At 39.5% G+C, this 21,631-nt stretch overlaps 2 protein-coding genes across 6 annotated transcripts; both read right to left on the bottom strand.

Moving 5' to 3' along the window:
- Positions 1-216: 216 nt before the first annotated feature.
- LOC108150562 (cationic amino acid transporter 3) lies at positions 217-19,427 on the bottom strand. Of its 3 annotated transcripts, none has more exons than XM_041707865.1 (3): positions 19,276-19,427; positions 1,613-2,743; positions 217-1,529 (listed from the first exon to the last, which is right to left on the bottom strand). In XM_041707865.1, exons 2-3 carry the CDS (start codon positions 2,739-2,741, stop codon positions 838-840), a joined length of 1,821 nt encoding a protein of 606 aa, XP_041563799.1. In that variant the 5' UTR covers positions 2,742-2,743; positions 19,276-19,427; the 3' UTR covers positions 217-837. The 3 variants fall into 3 exon arrangements, with proteins under 3 accessions (XP_041563799.1, XP_017134286.1, XP_017134285.1); XM_017278797.2 differs by lacking the exon at positions 19,276-19,427 and adding an exon at positions 11,993-12,227; XM_017278796.2 differs by lacking the exon at positions 19,276-19,427 and adding an exon at positions 7,863-8,017.
- Positions 19,428-19,637: 210 nt separating this feature from the next.
- LOC108150563 (general transcription factor IIH subunit 2) lies at positions 19,638-21,461 on the bottom strand. 3 transcript variants are annotated; one of them, XM_017278800.2, is made up of 4 exons: positions 21,443-21,461; positions 21,069-21,154; positions 20,671-21,012; positions 19,638-20,614 (listed from the first exon to the last, which is right to left on the bottom strand). In XM_017278800.2, the coding sequence occupies exons 2-4, from the start codon at positions 21,131-21,133 to the stop codon at positions 19,717-19,719; spliced, it is 1,305 nt and encodes a 434-aa protein (XP_017134289.1). In that variant the 5' UTR covers positions 21,134-21,154; positions 21,443-21,461; the 3' UTR covers positions 19,638-19,716. The 3 variants fall into 3 exon arrangements, with proteins under 3 accessions (XP_017134289.1, XP_017134287.1, XP_017134288.1); XM_017278798.2 differs by lacking the exon at positions 21,443-21,461 and adding an exon at positions 21,226-21,290; XM_017278799.2 differs by lacking the exon at positions 21,443-21,461 and having other exon boundaries at positions 21,069-21,219.
- Between the last annotated feature and the right edge of the window lie 170 nt (positions 21,462-21,631).

The raw sequence follows: 21,631 nt of genomic DNA, 5'->3' as shown, positions 1-21,631 counted from the left end.
AAATACGCTCGAAAAGGGCTGCCCAAGCCAAAAAAAAAAAATTTTGACTCTGACGCCAGGCCCATCCGAGGTTGTAAAGAATGGAGCCTGGGAACCGACTGCAGCAGTTTCTGGATAAATCCTTATGAGCCCCAGTACTCGTCGAGTCTCAGGACGCAAAGATTTCGCGGTGGTATCCAAGCGCACATTTCAATTAAGTTTACCAAACACTTTATGTTGAACATCATTGCATTTTTAATAAACAAGAGGGGCAAAATTCGTTTCTGTTTTTCGCTAATAATAACAAATTTGGGAAGCTTAGCAGCTAAATAGCTTAAATACTAAGTGCGGCTACGGTTGTGTGGGCTGCACGCGTATCTGCGATGACGTAAAATATTATGGTACAAAATTCCATTTACATAACGACAGTAATTGTGACAAATATACAAATATGCGAACAATATTACTCTATATATTTACAAATATCACAACAAAAGGGGAATTGCGGCGGCATCGTTTGGGTTTGTTAAAAGTTGGTTAAAAGATACATAGGTGTAATGGTGTGTAGAAGGTTAGAAGGGTGAAATGCTAAAATAGAGTCTGTTCTGAGCTCTCTCTAGAAGTCCTGAGGCGCACAGAAATAACAGATCCGCACGGCCGGGGCAATAAGGGCTGGGCAGGCACAGTGCAGATCCATTTAATTTCCATACGCAATCTATTCATCTCTCTCACATAAACGTGCTAGCTAAGAAGGCAGAGGAGTCTTTGTTCTATTCAGAGGAAGATGCAAAATCGAATGAAGTTCAAGTTGTGGTAGAAGTTTGGGGAATAATACTTGGCTAATCGCGCCTATGGCGCTTACAACTTCTCGGAGAACTCATAAGACGGCGGTTGTCGCCCGTTCTCCACCTTGCAGTCCGGCTCGAAGGCGGCATTCTCGTGCTGACCCTGATGCTGCATGGTGTTGGCCGCCACCTCGGCGTGGTTGCGAGCTCTGGCTATCTGCGTGGAGTTCCGCAAGCCGTAGCAGAAGTAGATCACGTAGCCGATCACGATCCAGATGAGGAAGCGGATCCAGGTGTTCAGGTCCAGCTGGAACATCAGGTACAGATTCGCAAAGACGCTGAGGCAGGGCACGAACGGCACCAGAGGCACCTTGAACGTCAGCTCGATGGTCGACACCGGCTGCATGCCGATCACCACGCAGATGAGGATCAGCACAGCGCCTACCAGGCTGAGGGCCACGATCCCACCAGTGCTGTCCAGGTCGAACACCTTCTGGAAGGAGCACCACACCAGGCAGAAGATGGCGAACACCACGATGCCCACCTTGGTGATGGCCGAGGTCATCGAGTTGGGCTCCCGGAAGGAGTTGCCATTGAAAAACTGCCGGAACAGGTTCGGGGCCTTAACGGACACCAGCTTGGTCATGTCCTCGTCCTGGTATCGCAGCACGAGCACGCAGATGGCCACGATGGTGTAGGCGAGCAGCGTTCCGATTGACATCATGTCCACGAGCTGGTCCAGGTTGAAGAGCAGAGCCATAATTGCTGCAAAAGGAGAACAATTTAGCACTCAGGGGTCGCCTGAAATGGGGATTCGCATGGATTCCGCATGGGCTACGGCTACTCACAGGCAAAGATGCCGGACACAATGGTGGCCAGGAGCGGGGTCTTCGTGTAGCTGTTCACCGTGGACAGCTTTTTGAACAGAATGCCGTCCTTGCCCATGGCGTAGAGGATGCGAGGCAGCGGGAACATGGCGCCCAGCAGACTGGTGCAAAGCGCAAACACGGCGCCGATGGTCACGATCCACTTGATGGTGTACCACCCGACTTCATCGAAGGCGTGCGGGAAGGGGGCGTCCTTGTCCTGCTCATAGTAAGGCAGCATCATGGTCAGCACCGTGGACACACCGAAGTAGGATAGGAAGATTATGATCAGCGACACCACGATCGAAAGCGGGATATTTCGTTTGGGATTAATCGCCTCCTCGCCCGTAGTGGCGATGCAGTCGAAACCCACAAACCCGTAGAAACACTTGGCGGCTCCGGCCATCACTCCGGCAATGCCGAATGGCATGAAGCCGCCCGTGCCGAAGCCCGCGGGCACATCCGTTTCCGGAATGCGCCAGTTGTCGGCGTTGGCATTCATGGCTCCGGCCACCAGGACAATGGCGATCGTGACCAGGTTGACGGTGGTGAAGATGTTGTTCAGGAAGCTGGACTCCTTGGCGCCAAACGCCAGGATGCCTGCCAGCAGCAGCACCATGCCGAAGGACAGGAAGTCTGGGTAGTCGCCCAGAAAGTCCACGTCGATGTGCATCGACGCGTTCAATGCCTTCGACATGTCGTTGTTGATCAGCGAGTCGAAGTATCCGCTCAAACCGCGCGCCACTGAGGCCGTGCCAATAACGTACTCCAGGATGAGGTTCCATCCAATGGTGAAGGCCACAAACTCCCCGATGGTCACGTAGCTGTACACGTAGGCGCTTCCCGCCTTGGGCACTCGGGCGGCGAACTCCGCATAGCAGATTCCCGCGAAGGCCGACGCGACGGCCGCAATCAGGAAGGAAATAGTCACCGCCGGCCCGGCTATATTATAGGCCACCTGACCGGCCAGGACGTAGACGCCCAGCCCCAGAGTACTGCCCACTCCCAAGGCCGTCAGATCAAAGAGGTTCAGGACTCGCGCCAGCTGGGACTCGCCTTCGTTTACGTCATCCGTCTTGCGACGCGTCAGTGCCTTCCACAGATTGGTCATGGCTGGGGAAAAACAGATGTAGACAGAGATCGGTCAAATACTGACGAGATGATTTGTGTAAATTGTGTAAACCAGTGTAAAGAGCCTTATGGCCAGAAGTAAGGAAGTCAGTGTAGAGCCGAGGAAAAGAAATAAACAAAATAAACTTGACTCAGCAAATTGTAGAAACAGACAACAACGGGTAGCTTGTTATTGAACCCATCAAGAGAAACAATCCAATCTAAAGAACGATTTGATATTGGAACAAATTTCATTTCAAAAGTAAACTGGTTGTTATTTGTTATTTGTTGTTATTTTGCTTAGCTTTGCCTTGATTAATGAATGGGAGTATCCGTTCTGTAAACTGGTCCTGCAAAGTGCAATGGTCTTATAATTAATGCTTGTTAAATACACTTCTACGGTTGTCATTGAAATGGTTTTTATTTTATTTTTATACCCTTGCAAAGGTTATTTTGATTTCAGTCGAAAGTTAACAATGCAGTGAAGGAGTCATTTCGGACCCTATACATTATTTATATTCTTAATCAGCATAACTAGGAGAGTCGATCTAGCCATGTCCGGTTCTGAGCAAATGGAGTCATCAACATTATAATCAATAAATCAATGTTCTGACTGAAATTAAAATACCCTCTAAGAATAAATGAAAAAAAATTATAACTTCGCCTCTTTTTATTTTTTTGTAATTTATTTTAAAATTCTGCTTGACAACGTTTACTTTCTTTATTGTTAATTTGAACCTAATGCGTTTGTTAAACAAAACACATAACAAACATTCTAGGGCACAAAATCTTAACAACAAATTTGTGTTACGTTGCCCGAATTTGAATAGGAAATTAAGTGTGGCTTGACATAGACTTCCGCTGCGTCGTCTTGTTTAGTCTAAACTTGGTAGCTTTTATAGATTTCTGAAATAGCTACATAAAAAAAGGTATTCAAAAACACTGAAAACACAAAATGACAATTATTTGAGTCAGATAATCGTATTCCTAGGTATTCCGCGGAGCTTGTAGGAAATGATGTAACACAAATATCTATGGGACTTTTACTCAGAAGCACCCAATTATTATCCTGTGTTATTGGCCTAAATTTTTTCTATTTCAGAGATCTGATTATATCATTTTTTTCAATATCACATTGATTGCAATACCAATAATGTTTTACTGTCAAGAGAAAAACATATATTTAGGTATCAAAGTAAAAGTCTATGCAAATGTCTTTTTTATTCTTCATAACCTGAACAAAAAATAATCATGTATTATATATCAGCCGAGTCATTCAAAGCACTTTGTATTGAAATACGTGTGAAAATGCATGTGGTCATGAAACGATAATTGCTCCCATCTGAATGGGGAAACCCTTTTGTAGGTATAAGTCGTTTTGTATTATTAAGCAAACTTAACTTAAAGCACACGTAGCCTAGCATGAAAAAATTTCTAATTTTTGAAAACACAGTTGTAAAACCAAATCCAATTTACACTTGCTTACAAAACGTATTTAAGAATTTACCCCAACAGATATGGTTTCAGTTCAAAAGCTTAAGTAAAAGCAAAATATTCGTAAAATTAGGTATATTTGCATATATAATTTATTTTTTTCAGTATTTGTATAAAGATTTGCAAATATTAGGCTCATCCCTGAGCTCAAACAAAATAAGATGTCTATTTTCTATGCCTGCTATATTTGACGAAAATTTATATATAATATTTGCGAATTAGACAATCCTGCTGCCAAATTGGTGTGCCATTGTTTTGCAGAAAAAGAAAAGCACAATAGAAAAAAAGAAAAACAAGAAAGAAAGCAAACTTCGGCAAGCCGAAGTTCATATACCCTTGCAGCTATTGCATGAATTAAATACTTTTGAAAACATTTAAATTATGATTTACTTGAGTATTTACTGAAAAACAGTGAAGCTATGATGATTTGCAGCTCAATTATTAGATAGTTATTTTATATATTTTTATTAGTTCTATGGGAGCTATATGATATAGACGTCCGATTTTGATAAAATTTAAACCATAATTCTGAAATAATTAAACATTTCCATATGTCGAAGGACTAAACAAAAAATTAAAAAACAGAAAAGTTATAATTTTTTTCATTTATTTTTCCGATTGTTCCTATGGGAGCTATATGCTATAGTCGTCCGATTTTGATGAAATTTAAAACGTAAATCGGAAATATTTAACCATTACTAAATGTCGAAGAACTAAACGAAAAATTAAAAAACAGCAAAGTTATAATTTTTTTTCATTTATTTTTCCGATTGTTCCTATGGGAGCTATATGCTATAGTCGTCCGATTTTGATGAAATTTAAACCGTAAATCGGAAATATTTAACCATTACTAAATGTCGAAGAACTAAACAAAAAATTAAAAAACAGCAAAGTTATAATTTTTTTCATTTATTTTTCCGATTGTTCCTATGGGAGCTATATGCTATAGCCGTCCGATCCGGCTCGTTCCGACTTATATACTACCTGCAATAGAAAGACAGCTTTTGGGAAAGTTTCATGCAGATAGCTTTAAAACTGAGAGACTAGTTTGCATATAATCGGACGGACAGACGGACAGACCGACGGACAGACGGACATGGCTAGATCGACTCGCCTAGTGATGCTGATCAAGAATATATATACTTTATAGGGTCGGAGATGTCTCCTTCACTGCGTTGCAAACTTCTGACTGAAATAATAATACCCTCTGCAAGGGTATAAAAACACACTTAGACTTCTTGGTAGGCACCCATAGTTTTATAAATCGAAACTGCTTTCGTGCGGAGCTGTGTATGCAGTCTGCTTTCTGAAATACTATGTTAAAGCGCTTTGCATTTTGAAGCATAGAGTCGGTAATATAACACCTAAAGCAAATTTTTAGAAATTCGGCTGGTTAAAAGACAATTTAAAACAAGGAAGCAAGCTTCGGCAAGCCGAAGATCATAAAACCTTGTAGCTATTTCAATAATTAAATGTTCTTGAAAACATTAAAATTATGATTTACTTGCATATATGTTTAGTAGGATGGAAGCTATGATGATGGGCAGATCAATTGTTCGACAGTTCCTATAAAAGCTTTACAATATCGTGTTCCGATTTTAATAGAATGAAAAGCGGAATTCTGAACTGTCAAATTATAAATGAGTCAATAAGAATTTTTTAAATAACTACAAAATATTACATATGCGGGAGCTATTTGATATAGTCGTCCGATTTTGATTAAATTTAAACCACAATTCTGAAATATTTAACCATTATTATATGTCGAAGAACTAAAAAAAAAAAATTAAAAAACAGCAAAGTTATAATGTTTTGTTTTTTTTTTCTATTGTTCCTCTGGGAGCTATGTTATTTGCTAAAGCCTTACGATCCGGTTAGTTCCGACTTATGTACTATTTGCAATAGAAAGATAACTTTTGTAAAAGTTTCATGCTAGAGTAGACGGGCATGGTTAGCTAGAGCATTACTAGGAGATGCTGATCAAGAATATATATTCTTTATAGGGTCGGCAATGTCTCCTTCACTGCGTTGCAAACTTCTGGCTAAAATTATAATACCCTTCTCAAGGGTATAAAGACTATTTTTTGGGTCTCTCGTGAACATTAAAATAACGAGTTGTTTAAGAACCAAGGAACCACTACTCAACACTTTCATATGATGTCTGCATATATATGTATTTCAGGTTTTATTCCGAATAGGGTAGTGCCAATTTTATGGACTTGTAGTTGGAGGATCGGTAATCTGTTTCTTTATATAAATCGTCGGCCAGCAAAAAAAAATAAGTTAGAAAGAAATCGAGTCATTCGAACCAACGCTGTTTAATAGATAGATAAAAAAAACCTGCACTAACATGAAAGTTTCTTGTTTAATCTTAGTTATGCAAACTTATTTGCATCGAAAAATTAACTTATTAAAAATAAATGCTTTTTGGATCATAACGCCCTTACCGACCTTTTCAACATCTAGACGCTAACTAGACAATGTATCAGCATTAAAACAATCATGACTGAGTCTTCGTTCGTTAAGCAGGAGTTCAGTTTGATATACAAAAGAGACTTGGACTTCGTTACTTTATAACTAAATGGTAAATGACAGCAAAACAATACAATTTGTGTTTCGTTCGGTAAGTTGCATCGAAAAACCCAGTCATAATAATAACATTTATACTATGTCGCCTTAATCAGTCTAATTAGCTAACCATTCTATAAGTCATTTCACATTATTTGGCTTTACCCAACCCCCATTGAGCGATAAGCCGCCTTGGGAGCTGGTGAAGCACGCGCCGGGCTTTATCTTATCGAGCAGGGTTCAATGTAGAATGGCCAGATTAACACGCCGAATCGGAGTAAACGGCATTGCAATTGGGGTAGCGTTCAAGGGGACCGAAGATTGGTTGGCTTAGATTTCCAGGGTGGCAAGCGAAAGTCAACCTTCATTCTTCCGAGAATCGGTGATTAGCTTTTATAAGTGCGAGTACTTACATTGTCGAGTAAAGGAGTGGTTACACTTTAAAACTGTTATCGGAAACCTGTTTCTAGCGTCTTATCTATGGGACGAAGTCTGGCAGCTCCCTGATCTTGACTCGCTCGAAATAAATCTCAAATAGTCTGTGAGAAGGTCAACTATCTTATTAGTTTCATAGCTTTATGGTATAGGTCGTTTAAGTCCAATTAATAAAAGCTTGTCACTAGAACACGCAGTTTGGAATATCAAGGCAAAACTACAAGTCAAAATCAATAAATCGTACGTTCTATGGCTGACAAAAAAAAAAAAACAATAAATTGGTAGCTATGCGGCTTATAAGGTGATCTTCAAATTCGGAATTTTTCACCAAGCCAAACTATTCCTTGATCACGCTGTGTCGGCGTGACTCTTTTTTTATAATTTTGTTTGCTAAAATCATTCGTTGGTCTGGTTTGCATTATAAATTACACAATTTTATAAGCTCGTCATTAAGTTAACGTTTGTTCTCTTTGCTTTCAGGCCGCTTGAGGACAAACCCTGACGATAAGAAATGTATGAACGAATCAGCCGTCAGCGAGTCAGCTTTTTTCAGAATTCAAAACAAATGGTCCTTGCCCATTGTCACAGAGAGAAGTTTGCATCCTTTCCCCTGAAATTCACATACTTTTTCCCTCTTTATTTTTCCGCGGGTTTGAGTCGAATGGCGCACCGTTTCACTTCGTCACTTCAGTCTCACTTAGTTCACGAACTCTCAAAATGGTCACAAAAGTAACTGCCGATCAAGTAACCGCGCGCAACGCGCTCCAAAGTGCTTCTGATCGTCGTGCGCTGCTGGCGGATCGGTTAAAGCTTTGGTTTTCGCTTTTGGCCGACGCGTCGGCAGATTGTTAACAACATTTTTACCCAACGAAACGAAAGCAGCGTCGCCCTGGGTTTCCGGTTCAATCCGATTCGCACCCGAGGGCATTTTCATTTTCGGAACGATCGGATCGGCCGAGATTCGAGACTCGGAGTCTCGGGCTTGAAGCCGTATGTTGAACTCGGCCAACAACTCCCAATTACATAAATATGGCGCCTGATAGCGGGTGCTAGCAGCTGCATTTGCCTCACCGCCTGACGTCACCGCGATAAGCTGTTTTCGACCGTCGCTCGTGCCACTGATTAGCCATTGTCGAGCGTTTCGGGCCAACTTCTATTTGGGGGCTGCTTGTACAAACACTCAAAGCCTCGTCCCGCCCCCCTACACCGCCCCGTCCCGCCCCGCTCTCTGGGTAACCAGCGCGGGTCTAAAGGCACGTTTGTACGCAAAAAATGCGAGCGGAGCGGGTTAGCCATGAATTTGTAGTCGCAAACGCGTCGTAAACGAAATGCCTGCAAGTCGCTTAGAATGCAGGGCATTGCACGTGCGTGGCAATGATCGCGATCGCCTGCCAACCGACCTTGACCTAGTTGGGCGGCCCTCCCCTCTCTCCCGAAACCCCCTTCCCGAAAGACCAAAACTGTTCTGGAAACACTTGCCAGCAGCTGTGTTCGAGAGCTCAGCTGTGGCGGACTCGCGATAGAGAAACAGTCTTTTAGAGATTTAAAAAACAACTTCTCAGACGCAGCTCGGTTATTTTCCATACCTCAACTTGGACTAAGCGGCTCTTCGGCCGAGTGCGAATCGCCGATCAAAACAAATATATCAAGCCGGAGCTGGCTTTGCCTCTGGGCCTCGCGGCCCCTCATTTCAAATTCCAAGTAGCGGCCAGAGCCCCATGACCAATGTCTTGTCAAAAACTTCTTGAGTGCAATGGCTGGGCCCGAAAACAGACGAGACCGGCTCCCAAAGGGGCGGAGGGAGTAGCTGTGGGCCAGTCAAACTCGAAAAACAAATCACGGACCCGCGAACATCTCAAAATCTCGTTTGGTAGTCCATAGTCCAACAGTAGGCCTAATTTTCTGCAACGTGAATCCCAAGCGTGCCATGGACACGAATCTCCAAGCTACGATTACATGTGTGCCAATGCAAGTCGATGGGTGGGCGGCAATATGTTAGCATCGAAATACCAACGTCTCTATTTGATGTGTCATTAGCAACCATACAGCACCGTACCACTCTTTTCAGTTCTCAGCGAGACATTTTGACGTCAGATTGTCGTTTTGTGACGACATCTCGACCTGATAAATGGTCGCCAGAGATGGAGTAATTGATCGCTAATTTGATCCGATTGCCTGCAAATATTTGAACAATCCATTGGCTGTGGATAAACAATTTCACACCTTTGCCAGACGTCTTTGGCTGTGTCGAGCCATCGTTACCGCAAAGGCACCATTACCTTGCCGTGTCTGCTATGGAGCAGCAGCAGCTGTCAGCCGATATCGTTGGGATTGTGGAAAGCCCAGTCGGTTTATGATCCGCACAATATATTTGCTCTTTAATTTATGACCCCTCAACTGGGGTCTAGTTTTTACGATCTCGCCCCGATTGCGTTCAGCCGTTAGAACGCCCTTGCCGGTCGACATGTCCCCCCCGCAATAACACTTCTTCGAAGTCACTTGTTGACTCGACAATTGAAAACTCTATAAACACTTCCTTTGCCACTTCTTACTATTAATGACCTAAAATAAGCCGAAAGGATTGTAAATACCGTCTCGATTTTATACTATATTTCCTTTTTGCTGATGGGATCAAAGCATGTTTATAGCGTTTCCCAGACGAACCATAAAAATTAGTCAAATTGTATAATCCCGTGAGTTTACGTTATCTTTCACCGGTCGACAGACGTTGGCATATTAACCGCTCGAGAATTTCGAGGCAAGAAGAGGCACTCATGCTTAGTGCAAAGTCGGCCTCTGCCGTGTCGGCGGTCCCATATAATTTTTTCATTCGCCTAATATCTGATGCAATTAAAGTAGGCCCCATCCATTTGGCAAGACCCGCGATAAGAGATAACTGCACTCAAATAAGCAATTCCCATGTTGTATTTTTGCCACTTGGCCACTTGGCCGCAACTCGTGAGTTCACCCGATAACAGAAAGGGAGAGAGTGTTGCCCAGGTTTTGTGGTTCTATCTTCAACACTATCTGACAATGGTTATTAATTCCTAAGACCGTGAATCAGCGTAAAGTATTAACACTTTGAAGTGACAAGATGGTGGGGCTCATCATTCATTTAGTCTAAAAGTAAATACTTGCTAACATCTGTTTTACCAATAACATTGTTGGGATCACAGGCTGTTTAAAAACTTATCAATGCACCAATAAACAATAAAAAATAAGCCTACATTTGATTGATCTTCCTTTTAGGCGAATAATTTATAGTATAGAAAATGTTTAGACTTTTCAAATTCGGGGAAGTTCCGCTCGAGTTGTTGATATATACATCTCTTATTATTAAGATTACACTCCCAGCTGTTCGGCTAAGCACAGCCCCAAGGCAGATCTTAATTACTCTGAAGTCAGTGAACTCGTTGAATTATTTGGTTGTTCAAAAAGTTTCAATGCACCTGGGGAAGAACATTTTGCATACTATTTTAACTAATTTTCATTAGCTGACGAGCGGCGCAGTGGGGAAACCTACCTGCCTATAACAATGGGTTCTGTTTTAATGCGGCTTGTTGAGTGCTCAGTGTTGCTTGCAAATTGCAAATTGTTTGTGACTTTGAAGCACCGCGTGCGGCTGCCTTTTTGTTGGGCTTTAGCTTGGGACGGGGTGTTTTCTTGACTTGACATTCGCAGAGTCAGTTGCAATTGAAAGGTATACTCGGGCGATCTTACTTTAGAAAGCAATTTTAATCTAATTTAGAAGCTAAAACATTTTCTAAGGTGAATCACAACCGAACAGAAACCCCAATACTCCACAGATTAATAAAGCAAATGATCGTTATAACCATCAGCGATTGCAGCGTTAGCGTACTGATACGGCTCTTTTAAATTTATAGACTTGCCTTGGGCGTACTTTAAAAACATTTAAAGTAATACATGGCAAGTTCCATGAAAACAGCTAAGATTGCCTGTAAATATTTTTGGTTGAAATCTGATTTCGTGGACAATAACGAATCACTCCTAGTCTTGACCAGATTATTTTATCAGCTCCTTTAATCACTTAAATTTGCAGTATGGTTGCCATGTGGCGTTTAACGTCTTAACTATCATCGGAGTGTGCATTGGTATTAAGCGATACAAGGTGCACAGTAAATCATAAATTCGAAATAGATTCCTTGGGCGCTCAGCCCAAGCTGAACCCACTTCAAGAGCAGAGCATCATTGCCAATGATTTACTAATCCACTTTTAGAGTGAAGTCATTGTTAACAACCTTGAATAAATCCAGTGACAGCAATTAAGTTAACAGCCCCTACATAAATACAAAACAAATTATTTGCTTTTTTCTTCCGGAATCTAAGCAAAGCGAAATAAACACATGAAAAAATATCTGTTTTTTGAAAACCGTCGATATGAATACTCTTTTAAACCCATTTACATTTACATTTACGTTTTATAAAAATAAAAAAAGTTTGCAAACCATTTTTATACAAGGTTTTCTAATAGATTTTTTTATCTGATAAAACCACTTTAAGAGTTAATTAAGAATTAATCAGACAAGTGAAAAATATGGTTTCTGCTAACAAAATTTGTTAGCTTCGCAAAGCTTCTCGTGAAAAATATATGACCCATAATACAGTTATTACAATGATGTCATTTATGGAGACCATGCGCGGAATACAAACACAAAAAGAAAGTCCCAGTGGTAATATAAATTAAGAATAACGGAAAAAGGGGCAACGTTGAGTACTCTTCAGAACCGGAATTACCGTAGTTTGAACAAAACTTTCTGGGTTTCAGGTTCAATAGGTATATAACTTTTGCGTGATGTGAAGCAGCGCAGATCGAGATAACGGCAATCGAACGTCACACAACACTTTATTCGAAGTACTTTCCATAAATCATTCGCGCCTTTATTTTATACTTTATGCCTGTGATCAGATCAAGGGACAGAAAACACTAATTAATTCAACTCTCTTCCCGCGCGCTTCACGTGAACTTTATTAAGCTAAATGCGCGACGAGACGGAGCAGACTGCGCTTAAACACCTGAACCGCACAAAGTGTTAACAGGAGAAGCAAGGGGAATTCTGATAAAACAAAGAGTTGATGATCGGTAGAAAACGAAACGGGAAGAAACGCTGAAAGACACTCATAGCATATTCCTATTTGAGTGGCTGAGAAACAGACTTTGAAGAGAGTTATAGGGCTAAGAGATCAATGCAATTATTTTTCATTTATTTATTTCGACTAGTCGAGGTTTGTGTGCCGTGGCAAAATTATAATAAAATTGTCTTTTTTAGCACTACAAAAAAAGATTCTCAACCTTGGTACTTGCTTTATTTTTAATTTAAACAAGAAAGAAAGCAAACTTCGGCAAGCCGAAGTTCATATACCCTTGCAGCTATTGCAAGAGTTTAAACATTTTTGAAAACATTAAAACTATGATTTACTTGCGTGTATGTTTCAAGCTATGATGATTTGCAACACAATTATTAGATAGTTATTTGATATATTTTTATTATTTCTATGGGAGCTATATGATATAGTCGTCTGACTTTGATGAAATTTAAGCCGTAACTTAAAATATTTAACCTTCACTATATGTCGAAGAACTAAACTATGGGAGCTACATGCTATAGTCGTCTGATTTTGATGAACTTTAAACCGTAATTCTGAAATATTTAACCATTAATATATGTCAAAGAACTAAAAAAAAATTTAAAAACACCAAAGTTATAATTTTTTTTATTTATTTTTCCGATTGTTCCTATGGGAGCTATATGCTATAGTCGTCCGATCCGGCTCGCTCCGACTTATATACTACCTGCAATAGAAATACAACTTTTGGAAAAGTTTCATGCAGATAGCTTTTAAACTAAGAGACTAGTTTGCGTAGAAACGTACGGACAGACTGACAGACGGACAGACAGACATGACTAGATCGACTCTCCTAGTGATGCTGATCAAGAATATATATACTTTATAGGGTCGGAGAAGTCTCCTTCACTTCTGACTGAAATTATAATACCCTCTGCAAGGGAATAAAAATGATTTCATTTTATTTGTTTGATAAAATTTTTTTTTAAAGGTAAACCTAATTTTACTACCCGTGCCTTCCGTTTAACAAAACAAGTTTTGTCTTCAAAAAGAAACAGACTGAGAAGTTAGATTAAAACGGGAGGCGAAACTACAGAGTCTGCCACAACATAATTTCTTTGTTCTAGTGGAGAGAAGATTATCTCCATGTAATTTCTTTTGTTATATAATAAAGATAAAGACATTTAAAAAATGAACTATTTTATCTTTTATTATGCCAAATTTCAATTCAAAATTAAAAAATGTTTGCTTCAAATAAAATAGTTTTGTGTTGTTAAGTTAACTATTATATTCTTTATTTTATAATAGCGTATGTAAAGTGTCATCTCTAGCTACGAAGAATAAATTGCAGTATTACAAAAAAATAACAAGAAGAAACGCTATGGATAAAAATAATGGTTCGATTTGGAAAATGTTTGACAGAATACCCATATAAACCCTAACATATCCCAGAGTGACTTGACAGACTTTCGCGATTTATGGGCATAAATATAATCTGCATGGTACATCGCTTATCTCTCGCGTTTAAAGTTTCTGAGATCTCGACGTTTATATGGTCAGAAACGTTTATTCTATCTGTTATTTAATTTTTAAAGAATACAATTTACCCTTTACTCTATTTAACTGCAACAAAACCCACATTTTTCACATAGAACAACTTTATACATGAGTGTTAATGCCCAATAACTGGCAAACAGGTTGCTTAGATAACTTAGATGTGGCTATATTTAGGAACCGCATCCTATTAGTATATGTAAGGGGTTTTCTCGTGCACCGCAAGTTCCGAACGGTCTATAGAAAGCTGATACCATCAAGCAAGTGAATACGACCACGCTTCGAAGTCCGTCCATTCGCATTCGCTATTTTTCAAATTAGCAATTTAACATTAATTAATTATATTGCATTATTGCGTTTACAAGTAGGTGAAAAAACCGTATTTACCGACATTAATCGCCGATTTTGGTTTTTGTTGATTTTCTGTTTTTGTATCATTAATTGTGTGTGTGTTGTGGGTAGGCTCTCCGAATTGGGATAGGAAAATAGGATTATCATTTTCATTTAAATTGGCCGCAAGTCATTTGCGTCTGGTGTTGTTTTTGAGAAATTAAAGTAGAATTTTTGTTGTGGCTTTGATAGTCGCATATTATAGTAATATAACTAGAATGATTGATTTATATTTGTTTACAAATTAATGCGGCTGTATAAACGGCTTAAATCGACAGAACATTAATTTATACAGCTTTATAAGAAAGTTATTTTAATAAATCTGAAAATTTGCTAATAACCCTCCACGCCCTTTTCAGCAGTCGTCTTATTTGTTTAGCAATATTTAAAATTAAACCATAACGATATGGGCTCGATGTGAGCTCGAGAGGCACATCCCACCAAAATAAACACAATGCTAATTGGGCTTTCCTGTCTCACGTCTTATATGTTTACATTTGGTGCTTTTGATTCCGTTTTAGCGTTCAAAGCTCCCACTGCCTCATTATTCATCACTTCAATTTATTGTCTCTGAAGTCGACATCCAGAAATCATATTTTAATCAGTGATGGCAATTTACAAGCCATTCCAAATACTTCAAATTAATGCAAATAACTCTGCCAGCGGCAAACTAATGGTTGCCTTCAATGGGAAGTATATTTAGGGTGTCTTCCCTGGAGGACAGGCCATGAGAAATAACTTAACAAGTGATTAGCTGCAGATAACTTTTCAGCATCAAAGTCTGCCTACCGCCCATCCCATTTCAATTCTCCTTTTTACGAAAAAGCCTTGCAAGATTACAGAACTCACTTTGGAAGCTATTTTAACATAAATTATTATAACGCCTTACTTTCGGTTAGTTATTCCCGGACAGCTTTAAATAAGCAAGCAATTTCCCAACAATGATGGAATTTTGTACTCCTTCATTTGGCCCAACGCAATTGGACTTTACTAACTTCGGATTACCATACAGACAAACGCAAGTATATAATTGAGAGTGATATTTGTTATCTGGTTCATTCCACTTTCACATATAAATTGGAAAAAAAAAATATTTCAGGAAGCAAACCTTGAATTTATGATTTACATCCGCTAAAAGCCCAAAATCACAGGACTCTCTTGCTTAAAAATCCGTCATGTCTTTATTAATGTTCTGTCTTCAAAATAATGCGATGCAAATATTTTCGGTATTTGTTCGTGTATTTTTATACCCTTAAAAATAATTTTTACTTATCTATTCCTTACTTTTTTTTAATTTTTTTTTTAATGTCTTTAAACATATACGCATATAATTCGGAATAGCTGCAAGGGCTTGCCGAAGTTTGCTCCCTTTCTCATTTAAAAAGGTCTTCTACTCTCGCAGTTTCAAAAAATCGTTTTTAAACCCTTGCAAAGGGGATTATAATTTCAGTCAGAAGTTTGCAACGCAGTGAAGGAGACATTTCAGGCCCTGTAAAGTATATATATTCTTGATCAGCATCACTAGGCGAGTCGATCTAGCCATGTCCGTCTGTCCGTCTGTCAGTCTGTCCGTCTGTCCGTCTGTCCGTCTGTCCGACTATAGCATATAGCTCCTATAGGAACAATCGGAAAAATAAATACAAAAAAATGATAGCTTTGCTGTTTTTATACCCTTGCAGAGGGTATTAGAATTTCAGTCAGAAGTTTGCAACGCAGTGAAGGAGACATTTCCGACCCTATAAAGTATATATATTTTTGATTCTTGATTCTTGATTTTTTTTAGTTCTTCTACATATACAATCATATAAAATCGAAAAAAAACAATATAACTTTGCTGTTTTTTAATTTTTTTTAGTTCTTCGACATATAGTAATGGTTATAGATATCAGAATTACGGTTTAAATTTCATTAAAATCGGACGACTAACATAAAGCTCCCATGAGAACAATACAAATATTTTAAAAAAAGTTTTTTTTATTAACTTTTTTATTTTGTAATTTTTTTAGAAATTCATTTTGACTAATTAATAATTTGACAGTTTAGAGTAAAAAATTAGGAGTAACTTTTAATTTTATTAAAATCGGAAAAAAAATAATTGAGCTGCAAATCATCATAGATTCAATGTTTTTAAACATATCCGCAAGAAAATCATAATTTTAATGTTTTCAAGAATATTTAATTTTTGCTATACCTGCAAGGGTAAATGAACTTCGGCTTGACGAAGTTGGCTTCCTTTCTTGTTTTTTATTATTTTAATCTATATGTGTCTGGAAGTACGCTGCAAAAAGGATTTTGTCGAGGTACTAATTTCAATCAAGTTATACAGCGTTATTTATTTTTCCGAAAGAACTAGTAAGATTTTTATAATTTTTTCTTCCAATTGTTCACAGCATACACACATCCGATTTTTAAATTTTGTTTCCCATTTTAAGCCCCTAAAATTGAACTGCCTTGGGAAAACGTTGTCGACGTAACTACGAATAACTAAGAATAACATTTTTCTAATTTCAGATCAACCACTGTAGTTGCTACATGTGTTATGAAAACCACACTTCAAGGTTCTGAACAATTTTTTTTTTCAATTTTAAAAACAACATTTTTAAGTCAAAACATATACCTTAAACACTTTTGTTATTAATTTTCTAAATAACCAATCAGTTACCTCGAAAGTAGAAGACCCCCTTAAGAATTATTTTATGGTGTAAAAACTTCAGTTTTAACTACTTTGTCGAGCTCTGGCATCTAAAATAGAAATCCTACATTACGTAGTTGAAGAAAGTTTTATTTTTAGTAAGATAAGATATCGATGACCGAAATCTGTGAGGCAGGATTAGAGATAACAAATAAAACATGCATGAAAATAGGTAATTTACACACTAAATTTGTAAGCCAGTGTAATTATCACAAGCGATATGTGATCGTAAATTCTCGCTTTTTGTGTGGGGTGCAATGCGGAAATGTCTTTATATTGCTCAAACGCATTCGTTAGTACGAACAAATGAATATAAGCTGGCATGATGCTGGGCTAGTCTGTAATTAACGAGACAGAGTAAACTGTCTGACTGTCGTTTAACTGCGATTTGCGTTCTAAATAAACTTCAATGGACTAATATTATACAGTTCGGTTGCAGAAGGTAAAAACAATTGTATGATCGCGTCTTCCAAGGCAGAATACTTTTCTAAAAGAAAATAAATACTGTAACAGACATGACCAAATACACTAGACTATTGAAAACAAAACAGGAAGCAAGCTTCGGCAAGCCGAAGTTAATATACCCTTGCAGCTATTGCAAAAATTTAACATTAATTTTCACTTCAATTATTCCAGCGTATCTATGGCAGCTATATGATAAAATTAAAAGCGTAATTCTGAATTATTAAAATATTACTATATCTAAAAGAATAAAAGAACAATTAAAAAAGAAATAAATTGAATTTTGGTTGTATTTTTTTTTTGTAATACTGCGATTGTTCCATCCTCGGATTATCCTCAGATTTTAATCAAATTAAAGCCGCAATTCTAAATAATAAATATATAAAAAAGCTGTATATCGAATAACTAAAAAAAAATTAAACAACAGCAAAGTTATAATTTTTTTCAAATTTGTTCCAATGGGAGCTATATGATAGAGTCGTTCGATCCATCTAGTTCCGACTTATATACTGCCTGCAATAGAAAGACAATTTTTTAAAAAATGGCATGCTTTAAAACTGAGAGACTAGTTTAAGTGGAAACGGACTGACGGATATGGCTAGATCGACTCTCCTTGTGATGCTGTTCAAGAATAAAACAGAAATGTATCCTCCACTACGTGGCAAACTTCTGATTAAAATTATAATAACTTTTTGCAAGGGTATAAAAAAAGAAGTCAACTTCGACCAACGTTGGGTGGCCCTTGCAGCTAATACAAAAATTCTCTGCAGTCTGCACCTGCGCCTAAAAACTATTTTTGCAATGAATTTTTCAATCTTTCCTACGGTAGCTATATGGTATCGTTGCCCTATTTGTATAAAATTAAAATTGTAAAATAGAAATCCATCAATAGAGATGTATATTTATAATAATAGATTATAAAGTATATTTGCAAAAATTTTAAAACATCGTAGCTATGTTTTCCGAAGCTTATATGAAGTAATTGTCTATATGAAGTAGTTGTCTTCTCAATAGAAAGACTTTTAGAAAAGTTTCATCCGAATAGCTTTACCTGATTAGTTGCACAGAATTGGACAGACGGAAATATCTAGATCAAATTTCATGGTGATACTGATCTAGAATATGTATCTATACATTATACATGGCCCTTTTCCGCGTTGCATTTTTTTGACGGAAATTATTATACCCTATATACAAAAGAATTTAAATAATTAATAATGTGTTTCTCTGGACATCAAGCTTAACAAGAAGCCAGATCTTTAGTCTACCGACTATGCGATATCCGTAACTAGGTTATCAATTTAAAATAGATATAACGCAAGCAAAAAATCGGCTAAGAAGCTAACAAATCCAAAATTAATGGTTCGATTAGGATATAGTTATATCAGTCGATAGATATAGAACCAATTAACATAAACAACTAAAATACTGAACTTTCTATAGCAGCTATATGAAATCGTTTTTTGTTTTTAAAAAAATTAAAAGCGTAATTCTGAAATTTCAAACCATTACTATGTTTAAAAGACTAAAACAAAAATGTAAATAGAGAAGTTACATTCAGTCGGACATGGCTAAATCTCTCCAGTGATGCTGATATATACATACATATATACTTTATTCGGTCGGAAACGTCTTCTTCACTGCATTGCACTACAATAATACCCTCTGTAGGGGTAAAAAAATATAGCTAGATTTAATGCCATCATGAAAAAGTATAACTCCTCACTTAAATGTTTAACATGAAATAAATAAATCGATAGCTGTCGCGGTTTAGATGGGCTCAAACTAGTTAAATACTAGTTTAAAGCAGCCTCATTGATCTTTAAAATTCTTTATGGGTGTCATAGAACAGTACCTCGACTCCACAATACCGAAGTGATCTCTCGGGGCTTGCTCTGTAAAATTCACACACCAACGCGGAGTTAACTCTATTCCAGCCAGTCGTGGCAGCAAGAACACCTGTGGATGCCGAAAGCTTTGGGATCGAATCGAAACAAAACCCAACCGAATGCGGCAAACGCTGACAATGAACTCAAGCGGGCTGTAGACAGAAGTCCGCCAAGTTGGCATGGAAAGGCACGGAGAACCAGCGAACAAGCAATTTGCTATTAAAATGAGAGGGGTTGAATGCGGCCACACAACGGCCATAATAATGCCACGCTCACCTTCACAATTATTAAGCATAACACCAGATCTTAATTGATACAACTCACGAACACCGGTACGAATTGAACTGTATTGGTTTTTGCCCTGAGTGCGTAGTTAGAGTTTGTAAAATCTATCTACGGAAAGTCAGTTACATGCCAAACTGGCCGCGTTGCTTGGAGGTTCCCGGGTGTGCATCCTCCTGGTCGGACTTGGCACTCTGCTGGTAGACCAGGCCATCCACGCCCGGAATGGTGTTGCATCCGACACAGGCGTGTAAGGTCTCGTGGATGAAGATGTCGCAGTCGACGCAGAAGAACTGCTTGCAGAACCCGCACCTGAAGACAACCTTGTCGGCGACCTGCCCAAGGGCTTTAGCGCAGGCGTAGCACTCCTTGACACCGCCGCCGAGGTCGGTGGAGGAAGCCGGCATCGCATCGAATGGCAGTTCCTCGAAGTTGGGAACCGGAAACAGGTGGTGGTATGATCGGGCAAGGTGCGGCGCCGATACCAGAGTCAGGCCGCAGGACTGGCACTCCACGGGCAGCTCGCAGTACTTGCTGTTGCACTGTGGACAGTGGTGACCAGTGGTGCACAGTTCACTGGGCTCCTCAAGGTTCTCTATGTGACACATGCACATGGAAAGCGGCGCGTCCTTGCCCTCCACTTCGCTCTTGGTGTGCGGGAAGCCCATGCGAATGAGGGAGTTGTGCTGCGTCTTGGCGGCTGGCGGCGGATCCACCTGGGACATCAGCTGGTCCCGGAAATGGGCGTCATCCAGAACAGCCCCGAAGGTGCCCATAGTCTGCTGAGTAAGGTAGCGAGCCACGTGAATTTCCGCCGACAGGGAAATGACCGAACACCTTATGCCTTCCTTTTTCAGCTCGTCTATGGTGATGTTAATGTCGACAGGATCGCAGGTGGTGAGCGAGCCCATTATTATGACGATCTCGCGAGAGGCGTGCGTGGGCACCACCTTCAGTGTTTTCAGGGCTAGATCCAGGCCGTTCTGCAGCGAGGGCTCGCTGGTCAGAGACACGTTGGCCAGGCTTAAAAAAAAAGAATGTGATCGATGTCGGGAATCATGCAATTAACCAGAACCCACCTTTCTAGCGCCTTGAGGTGGACGCGCGAGGTACCGGTGAGCTCGGTCACCTTCTCAGCCCGCTTCGCCTTTAGCGCTATGATGCCCAACTGGCTGATAGGGTTCTGGTCGAAGAACTCCTCAATGAACAGCTCCAGCAACTTGACGGTGCAGCGCAGTCTCGTGGGCTTCAGATCCGGAACGCTCATGGATTCGGAGCAGTCCAGCACGAGAAACAGGTGGCGCATCATTCCCAGGCGGTTCTGCTTGGTCTTTTGCGCCTGCCGCTGGCGCTTGGCCTTCTGGATGATCTCCGCGATGGCCCCATCCAGCAAGCCGTCGTCGTCATCCTTTATTGCTTCCCTGGAAGAGACCGAAAGTGACAGAAAATGGGGGCTGATATCTCTTGCACTCCTCACCATGTCTTTTCGTAGCCCGTTTCCCAGCGGTATTCCTTCTGGTCCTCTTGGTCGTCGTCGGCCATGCTTGCAGTCCTGTGCCACAACTAGCAGACAAATTAAACAAATAAAACAAACGCAACGAAATGTGCCGGCAAATTAAACAGTGTGTACACACCGCACCAAGAATAAATACAATGCGCTGGGTTGCCACACTGAGCGGGGACTGAACATTGCCCACCAAAAAAATAATTTTTACAACTGCAACTAATAATAAGAATTTAAAATTAATAATTTATAAATAAGAATTTAAAATTGTAACATTTGTATTATTACACAGCGCACAAAGGTACCACATCGTTGAAAAATTTCACCACAGTACGTGATTGGCTTACCAAGTGCACCGCTTCGCGTGCGAACGGAAAAGAGCGCTACACTCGATGTCTGGGCATTTAGAGCATAGGACGTGCAGGAAAGCACAAATTTAAATAAAATATATTTGACATCAAAAATAAAATTTAAAAAGTGCACAAGTAAAATTAACATAACATTTTTTTGCACCATTGCATTCTTAGTTAAATTTC

This window comes from Drosophila elegans, unplaced genomic scaffold (genome assembly GCF_018152505.1).
Source record: "Drosophila elegans isolate 14027-0461.03 unplaced genomic scaffold, ASM1815250v1 contig_208, whole genome shotgun sequence".
NCBI lineage: Eukaryota > Metazoa > Arthropoda > Insecta > Diptera > Drosophilidae > Drosophila > Drosophila elegans.
Note: the sequence above shows the minus strand (reverse complement) of the source record. Positions and strands in the feature narration are given on the sequence as shown.